Source organism: Nerophis lumbriciformis, linkage group LG26 (genome assembly GCF_033978685.3).
Source record: "Nerophis lumbriciformis linkage group LG26, RoL_Nlum_v2.1, whole genome shotgun sequence".
NCBI lineage: Eukaryota > Metazoa > Chordata > Actinopteri > Syngnathiformes > Syngnathidae > Nerophis > Nerophis lumbriciformis.
Window position 1 is genome coordinate 25489936 of NC_084573.2, and position 9812 is coordinate 25499747.

Consider the following 9812-nt stretch of genomic DNA (forward strand, 5'->3'; position numbering starts at 1 on the left):
CATGCTTGAACAATACACAATCCTCCAGCGAGGTGGCAGCAGTGCTCAAAGTAATCAACAGGCTTCCTGTTCCACCCAGTAGAAGACGTATACAGTTTGTAGCTGATGAAGGAGGAGAGGTGGAGAAGTTACAGTAAAGGAAAAGGGAAGAGTCAAAGGCAAGGAAACAAGTGATGATAAACAGAATATAGACAGTACCATATTTTTCGGACTACCCACTACATTTTAAAAGAAAACATTATTTTTTTACATATATTGTTTGCACTGGTACGTTGTGAAATGAGATATTTACACAGAAAGATTTTGTAAATGTTTATTTACATACATTTAGTTATATTTACGTTCAAAACGGTTATAAACCGCAAGGTTCAAAAAAAAAAAAAGTAGCGGCTTATATTCTGGAAACTACGGTAAATACGAGAAAGCGTACTATTCATAGTCCTTGGGTTTAGGGAAACGAGGAAAGACTGGTGTGTGTTTTATGCCAAAAAACTCTGGCCTTGAAAGCATGGAACCAACAAATTTAAAGGTTTTAACATTATAGTGCCAAGTATATAAAAACCACAGTGAATCCGTTTTTTTTACCTTGAGAATCACACAAACTGAACAGTCTCGTTTAAAGGGGTCATATTATGATTTTTTCCCCACATTTAAATCACTTCCTTGTGGTCTACATAACATGTAATGATGGTTCTTTGTTTAAAATTTATCATAGAATATGTTTTAAGGACCGTTTTTAAGCCGCTTTCTGACTGTCTCTTAAGGATGCGCCGTGTCTCCACTTTGACAGTCTTCTCCCCGCCATCCATGTTGTAGTTTTAGCACTTCTGACGGATATAAGTTCAAACTATATGCTAAATGGTATTAGAGATGGCAACAGCGTAGGACACATGTGCATGTACGAGCCAGTCTGCCCTACAAAAAAAGCATAGCGAAAAAGAAGGGTGCTTTTTGACTACACTGCGGACTAAAATGGCATACTTGTGTAAAGCACTATGACTAAATTTCTACCATATACAAAAAGTACCACTGTAATTTTGCCTCATTCCTGTGAGATTCTTGCATGTGACTGAGGCATTAAGGAGTGGGACTGACCAGGACTCGCTGCAGTGTGTTCAAACAACCACCAGGTAGCATCTGTGAGCAAATAATACTCCATCATCTCTTTCCCTTTTGGACTTATCAGGTCGTTGCATTCTTCACTTAAAGTGAAAAATTAGGCAAAAATGTAACTGGTAACATCTGTATGGAGATATCCGCTGATGTCACAATTGGGCAAAACATCACTAATGGGGAAAATTCCCAATAGCTTGTTTGGAAGAAGTATGAAAGAAGGCAAGATTGCTTGAAAAATATCTCCGCAATGTATCAATGGTTTCTTTCACATTTTCGGGACTTACGCAGATCCCAAACATACAAATAGGTACCAATAGGTAAGATAAGTTGGTTTTGCAATAAAGGTTACCTTTAAATAAAACTGCGGTGGCGAGCATCTAAAACTGTGGTTTGATTAGATAAAAAAAAAAAATACATATCAAGTTCTCAATAGTATTTTTAATTTATAAAGGGGCAAAATAATTACAGAAAATAAGTGAAAACCACTGTGTAAGACCTAAACTGGTGTAAAAGGACGCTAACATTGAGCCATTTAACAGCCTAACATAACAGTACCGGTAAGTGGAGGAACATGTGCCACAAAAAGGGGATTTTCCTTTCAGAAGAGGCCGCCTACCTAACCGCCTACTATAGCCCCTAATTGGGAACACAGCTACTATCTGATATACCCTTGCCAAAATCCACATTTCATCTCTTATTTTTTGTCTTATGAATCCAGACAAAAAAAAAAACAATGGGTAATCAGGCCATTTTCTCATTGACACACATACAGTAGTAAACTACGCAGAGACAAAAGCAGGATAGTTAAAGAACAGTCGTTATTAGACAGTAAAAAGAATGGCAATCACTAGACTTGTCTTGAGATGATACAACACATCAAATACAATCAATGTATTCACAAAGAGGGACAAACTTTCTTTTTTGTGGGAATATTCAAATCTCTGTTGATGGCCTTATTCCTCCTCCAGTCAGTCATAATCTCTGAAGACTTTAGTGCAGTTCACCAGTGTTACCGGTGTCATGCAGCAAACTGATCTTTCACAGTTCCACAGACACAAAGCGAGTGTTTTGTGAGGTGATTAGAAAATTACAACCAAGACATAAATACGTTTTCACTTAGCTCCATTGGTAAGATACCAAGCAAATTGATTTGACTTAGTTTCAGATTCATCAGAGGGGTCTGCCTGCATGACAATTCCAATGCAGGTTTTTTTTCTTTATTTGTGATGCTTGAAATATTTCCAGAAACACCCCACAGGATGTCAAATGGTGAAGCAACCTCTTAACAACCCTCTATGGAACTCTTGGAAAGCCAGAACTATAACTTTGAGTACAAACATTCTTCTTGAGCTCTCAATCTGACAAAAAAATGAGTTCTAGTCATATTCTCATGGCATTAAATTGATTGCAACTGGAATGTTCATGTTTTGGTCATAGTTCAAGCACATACTGGAGTAAAGGTGACTATCAGCCTAGAAATGTGCAGTGGTGTGCCGTCAGAACCAGCAAGGTGTTCTCTGATGGCCTAACATAAATCATGATCATAAATTAATAAAAGTAAATTTTACTTTTAATTTACTTTCCATAAATATATAAAAGTATTCATCATAGTGTCTTTATATCATATTAGGCTCCAGTGTTGCTTGTTTTCGCGTTTGAGTTTTTATCCAATCACAATTCAGCTAGCTTGTTGCCAGAGCTGCATGAATTCTGCCGGAGGCCTTCTGAATCAACATTAGCGGTGGCTGTGCAGTGTAAACAAACGGAGGGCGTTCAGTTGATAGACAGTTGCGACAGCCAATCAGATCACGAGTAGCCCATCGAGGTAATCTTACGTTAAACGTGACTGTGATTGGATACTCACTTGTCACTCCGAACTTGAGTATCAATCACAAGTGGTGATTTACGAAAGCAGGAAGTGGTACTGAAGCCATACCTGGCCAGCAGAAAAAAATCACTGGTACTCACTTTTTTAACCCCCAAAGAGGACAGCAAAATGTTAATTAGATGGCAGATATACATTTGCAAGGTCATTTTCAAGAAAGATATTTAAAGAGAAACTAGATCTTGTGAGACGAGGTCGGCCCACCCCGGAAGCTATCTAAGCCATGGGTGTCAAACTCTGGCCTGCGGGCCAAAAGTGGCCCGCCGTGAAATTTCACTTGGCCCTTGAGGCGATAGCAAATTAAAACTGGAGCTGGCCCGCCGATTATATACAGCGGCGGTGCCGCGGTAACACCGCATTCACCGCTAATTCTCCTACTTGCCAACCCTCCCGGGAGACTTCCAAATTTCAGTGCCCCTCCCCAAAATCGTCACGTCCGCTTTTCATCCAGTCCAACGAGTGCTGGCCCAGTCACTTAATATGTGCGGCTTCTGCACGCACACACAAGTGAATGCAAGGCATACTTGATCAATAGCCATACAGGTTACACTGAGGGTGGCCGTATAAACAACTTTAACACTGTTAGAGATATACGCCACACTGTGAACCCACACCAAACAAGAATGACAAAAACATTTCGGGAGAACATCCGCACCGTAACACAACATAAACACAACAGAACAAATACCCAGAACACCTTGCAGCCCTAACTCTTCCGGGCTGCAATATACACCCCCGCTACCACCAACCCCCCCCCCCCCCCCCCCCCAGCCCCGCCCACCTCAACCGACGCACGGAGGGGGGGGTTAGCCATGATAAAAGAAAAAAAGTTAAAACAGGTGATGGGCTTGGCGGTATACCGGTATAAGAGTTAATACAAGTATATTTTAGAAAGTGGTATATATTTGAGACAATACCACCATACCAGTATATTTTGATGTGCCTTTGTTACGGCCGTTTGCTCTTCTCTGCGTCTGACGGGGAAAGCACAGGGCACGCTCTTTGACTTCTCGACTGCCAAGTGATGCAATGTTTTATTTGCCTATTGGTGAGTGACTACAGCTTGATTTAAACATACACCAATTTGCTTGAGAACCTCTCTCTCTCTCTCCTTGTAGCGACTTTCTCACTAATCTCATCGGTTTATGTTGTTAACTTCTGTTAGCAACTTAACACAGAAGCTAACAATATCTCGTCTCTGCTGCTCGCTCCGTGTGTCAAATGTTGAGCTATCCCTCGGCTTGAAGGTGCTTTTCTCCACAGCCCGTGCGGACTAAGCTACTGTAGTATCGCGACAGGGTGACTGAAAAGTAATTTTTAACCTAACAGCCAGTTGGTTTCACCGCAGTGAGCAAGTAGAAGCTCCATCGATCCCCGCGCACAAGGGTGAGGCTATAAACTTAACGTTAATGAACAAAAAGGAACAAATATTTCTTTGACATAGTAACAGCTAACTACTTTATAAGAATAAACAACACGTTACTACTTACAACACAAATAATCCGAGTACTCTCAACATTGGTTATCAACACTTGGGCAACTTTAAGATTCAGGTATATACCGTATACCGCCATTCGGACTAAAAACCCCACGCTATCAGTTTTTGGTTGCCCAGCCCTAACAGGAGATATGGTTTTAAAAAAAACTTGGCGTTTAAAAATGACAGGAATGTAATAAAATTGTAAATATAAAACAGGTGGTTAAGGTGGCTATCAAAGGCTTCCAACTCAAAAATATTCCAAAACAAAACCACTCAAACACTAACAACAAAATGCTGCAAATTAAAAGTATGGCAATGAAATGAACGCTAGGCCGGGGCCGATGACAAACTCTGCTTGACGAATAGTGACCTCCACATTTTTACTAATAAACAATATTATTGTCAACATTGCTTTGAAACCAAATTAACCTTTGATGAAATAATACATATCATTAATGCAAATACACCCTTTCGTATGCAAAAAATGTGTATTTTTCGTATATTTTAGACTTAGACTTCCTTTTGTCATTCAAATTTGAACTTTACAGTACAGATAAGAACAACATTTCGTTCCATTAGCTCGTTGTAGTGCAGGATGAAAGAGCAATAAGGTGCAGATATAAATAGATTACTGTAAGGATAAATATATTGCACATTTGCATATGCATCCACGTTTATGGATTTATGTTATATTGTCTTTATATTCCAGCGAGTTAATCCGTTTTTTGGGAGGGAATTGAGGGAATTATTTTGATGCGTTCAAGAGTCTGATGGCCTGAGGGAAGAAGCTGCTACCTGAGGTTCTGCTACGGAGGCTGCGGAACCTCTTTCTAGAGTCCAGCAGTGAAAACAGTCCTTTGTAATTGGAATTAAATAAATAAAAATTAGAGATGTCCGATAATATCGGCCTGCCGATATTATCGGACGATAAATGCTTTAAAATGTGATATCGGAAATTATCGGTATCAGTTTCAAAAAGTAAAATTAATGACTTTTTAAAACGCTGTTGCACGGAGCGGTACATATCCGGTAAAACACGGATATAAACCCAGTCAGCAGCCTCTCCCCTCTCCCCACACACAACACAGGAGTTGACGACTGCAGCATGAGAGGTTTACTGGCGACGCTTGATGACCTCATCAAACCGCCGCGAGCGCAGCATAACAACAACAAGAGTGTGTTGTTGCCGGTGCTGTAGCCGTGGCTAACAAGCGAGCTCGCTCCATGATTGACTAACGAGACCATGTCTATGGTTTGGGATTATTTTAAAGTGTGTCTGACGGATAAAAAACTGGCAATTTGCAATGACTGCAAAAAGTTGATTATGCGAGGAGGAACCAAGACGTCTTCCTTTAATACGAGCAATTTGATCTCCCACCTCTTCAAGAATCATAAGGAGATACACAATGAATACAAGCGGAAGATGGATGAAAAGCAAACACAGAAAAAAAGTAGTACCACACAGTTGTCGCTTAAAGACTCCGCCGAGAAAAAACAAAAATACAACAAAAACCACCCCGGGGCGAAAGCTCACGTTGCAGTCAGGGACAACGCACGACGGTAGAGTTTGGTGTGGATAGTCTGCCCTGCATGGCGCACACTTTGCAGCTTGCAGTGAACGGCGGTGCAATGTCTCAACGCAGCATTTCAGAAGCTCTGGCTGACTGGTAGGCCATTTCAAGCACTCACCACTAGCTTGCAGCACATTTGTGTTACTCATACAAATACATTAGAGCAGAGCAGATTGAGCCCAGTTTATAATTTCATGTTATACAGTATGCCAGGCAGTCTTGCACTAAATGAGGACTATGTTATTGTTTACTTTATTACTCTAGTATACTCTGGACTGAAGCTGTGTGCCTTCATTGTTTTTGTAGCTGTTGTTTTGAGGCATGTTTAAAAAAAAAAAAAAGAATAATGCTCTTTGTGAAAGTCAAAGTATAGTATTTCTCATAGTTGTAGTGGGTATCAGGATTATCTCAGGGAGAGCATAACCCAAATTCCAAGCTGCTGTTTTGAGGCATGTTAAAAAAAATAATGCACTTTGTGACTTCAATAATAAATATGGCAGTGCCAAGTTGGCACTTTTTTCCATAATTTGAGTTGAAGTTGTTGGAAAACCTTGTTACATTGTTTAATGCATCCAGCAGGGCATCACAAAAAAATTAGGCATAATAATGTGTTAATTCCACGACCGTATATATCGGTATCGGTTGATATCGGAATCAGTAATTAAGTGTTGGACAATATCGGCAAAAAAGCCATTATCGGACATCTCTAATAAAAATAAAATACACTCGTCTGTCTATACTGGTTTCATGTAAATTAAGTTTGAAAACATTTACATACACCTTCTGTGTCCATTTATTTAATTTCCAGCAACTTGAGGGTTCCAGGTTCGATCCCCGCTTCTGCCAACATAGTCACTGCCATTGTGTCCTTGGTCAAGACACTTTACCCACCTGCTCCCGGTGCCCACCCACACTGGTTTAAAAATGTAACTTAGATATTGAGTTTCACAATGTAAAGCACTTTGAGTCGGGACAAGCGGTAGAAAATGGATGGATGGATGGACTTCACAACAGTGTGATAATATTGATATGATATGATAAAAGTTCAAATTGTTACACACCCTCGTTGGGGGGCAAAAAAAGTCGCTTTAAAGTCTTTACTAATGTTAAATTTCCTACAACTAAATGAAGATAAAACTGAGATAATTGTTTTTGGTGCTAAAAAAGAAAGGTTTAAAGTCAGCCAACACCTTCAATCACTGTCCCTGAAAACCTCAAATAAAGCCAGAAATCTTGGGGTTATTTTAGATTCTGATTTACATTTCGACAGTCACATCAAATCAGTAACAAAATCGGCCTACCATCACCTCAAAAATGTAACAAGACTGAGAGGGCTCATGTCAGCTCAAGACTTAGAAAAACTTGTACATGCCTTTATTACCAGTAGACTAGACTATGGTAATGGTCTCCTTGCAGGTCTTCCCAAAAAAAACTGTCAGGCAGCTACAGCTTGTTCAGAACGCTGCTGCTAGACTTCTAACAAAGACCAAAAAATGTGAGCACATTACACCAAATCTTAAATCCTTACATTGGCTCCCTGTACATCAGAGAATTGATTTCAAAATCCTCCTGCTCACATATAAATCACTACATGGTCTAAGGCAGTGGTTGTCAACCTTTTTTCAGTGATGTACCCCCTGTGAATTTTTTTTTTAATTCAAGAGCAAAGCATTTTTGGTTAAAAAAAAGAGATAAAGAAGTAAAATACAGCACTACGTCATCAGTTTCTCATTTATTAAATTGTATAACAGTGCAAAATATTGCTCATTTATAGTGGTCTTTCTTGAACTATTTGGAAAAAAAGATACGTTTTTATTTATATTTATAAAGGATTTTTGAATTGTTGCTATTTTTAGAATATTTAAAAAAAATCTCACGTACCCCTTGGCAAAGCTTCAAGTACCCCCAGGGGTACGTGTACCCCCATTTGAGAACCACTGGTCTAAGGCCTAAGTGGCCTAGTGGTTAGAGTGTCCGCCCTGAGATCGGTAGGTTGTGAGTTCAAACCCCGGCCGAGTCATACCAAAGACTATAAAAATGGGACCCATTACCTCCCTGCTTGGCACTCAGCATCAAGGGTTGGAATTGGGGGTTAAATCACCAAAATGATTCCCGGGCGCGGCCACCGCTGCTGCCCACTGCTCCCCTCACCTCCCAGGGGGTGATCAAGGGTGATGGGTCAAATGCAGAGAATAATCTCGCCACACCTAGTGTGTGTGTGACAATCATTGGTACTTTAACTTTTAACTTTAACTTTAAGTATATCACCGATATGCTCCCACTATATAAGCCCTCTAGATCAGTGGTCCCCAACCTTTTTGTAACTGCGGAACGGTCAACGCTTGAAAATTTGTCCCACGGACCAGGGGGGTTGGGTGGTATGGTATTTTTTTTTTTTTTTTGTCATAAAAAAAATACAATCATGTGTGCTTACAGACTGTATCCCTGCTGGCTGTATTGATCTATATTGATATATAATGTAGGAACCAGAATTATTAATAACAGAAAGAAACAACCCTTTTGTGTGAATGAGTGTGAATGGGGGAGGGAGGTTTTTTGGGTTGGTGCACTAATTGTAAGTGTATCTTGTGTTTTTTATGTTGATTTAATAAAAAAATAAAAAAATAAATATATATATATATATTTATTTATTTTTTCTTGTGCGATACACGGACCGGTACCGGGCCGCGGCCCGGTGGTTGGGGACCACTGCTCTAGATCACTAAGATCTTCTGAGACCAATCTGTTAGCGGTTCCCAGAGTAAACTCAAATCAAGGGAGAGCATCAGTCACGATGCAACAAATAGCTGGAATAAACTTCCTGAAGATGCCAGACTTTCCCCAACTCTGACTACTTTTAAAACTAGACTGAAAACTTTTATGTTCACCTTAGCTTTCAGCTAAATCTTTTAACTTTTAACGTCCGCACTGTTTTTATTTTTATTGTCTGCATTTTAATTTTGCTTTTATTTTCTTTCATTTGACTTTGTTGTGCTGTGAAGCACTTTTGAGTCTGCCTTGTGTATGAAAAGTGCTACACAAATAAAGTTTCCTTGCCTTAACTACGAAAACTACCATATTTCTATATTGGTCAGGGTTATCTGACTCTTTTAAAGACGTGAGATATCAACAAGTCAACAAATGCGCAAACACAAGCCCCTACCTGCGTGTCTCCTTCAGAAATGTTGCCAGCTGTGAACTAATTGGCTAATTACTCAATTAAACAAACGTGTTATCAAAGCGTGTGAAAACACTTCCTGTTTTGCCCTGACTGACCAATTAGCGCATTTGGTTAAAATGACGTAATCACCAATGGACTCGCTTATCTTCGGGCTGCCACTCACCTCTCTGCTGCGCGCGGCCGCATTGCCATAGCAACGCGGCGAGGAGCACGAGCCGGAGCCGCGCCATGTTTGTCCCGTGTGAGCTTTCTGCGACTGTGCGCTGCCACTACCAGGACACAACTTCATCCAAACTTTGCACTCCTCCTCTTCCTCCTCTCTCTCTCTCTCTCTCCTCCTTCCCCGTGTGGTCTGCGGGGGAAACAAGAGGGAAAGTATGCAAAATGCTCTTCATTTCTTAAGACTCGCTTGATTACATTTGCATCCGCTCAACAACAAAAAAAGGCGCCCAATCAACCTGTAAGTGCTGCTGCTATCTTGCATGTTTTGGGAGGGAAGCTTATTAAAAAAAAAACAGAAAATAGATGACAAGGAAGGGGATGCAACAACAAAAAAGAAGTGAACTAAAAGTTTTGGTC

The 9812-nt window shown here is 40.2% G+C and overlaps 1 protein-coding gene across 4 annotated transcripts in view; it reads right to left on the minus strand.

Moving 5' to 3' along the window:
• Positions 1–9520, minus strand: part of lama2 (laminin, alpha 2) — a 498600-nt gene extending 489080 nt beyond the window's left edge. For 3 of the 4 annotated variants that reach the window (XM_061987117.2, XM_061987118.2, XM_061987116.2), the window contains exon 1: positions 9397–9520. In XM_061987117.2, coding sequence (XP_061843101.2) covers positions 9397–9463 — 67 coding nt within the window. In that variant the 5' untranslated portion in view covers positions 9464–9520. Of the gene's footprint in view, positions 1–9215; positions 9343–9396 lie in introns of those variants that run through there. The other variant, XM_061987119.2, reaches the window with a different exon arrangement.
• Positions 9521–9812: the final 292 nt, after the last annotated feature.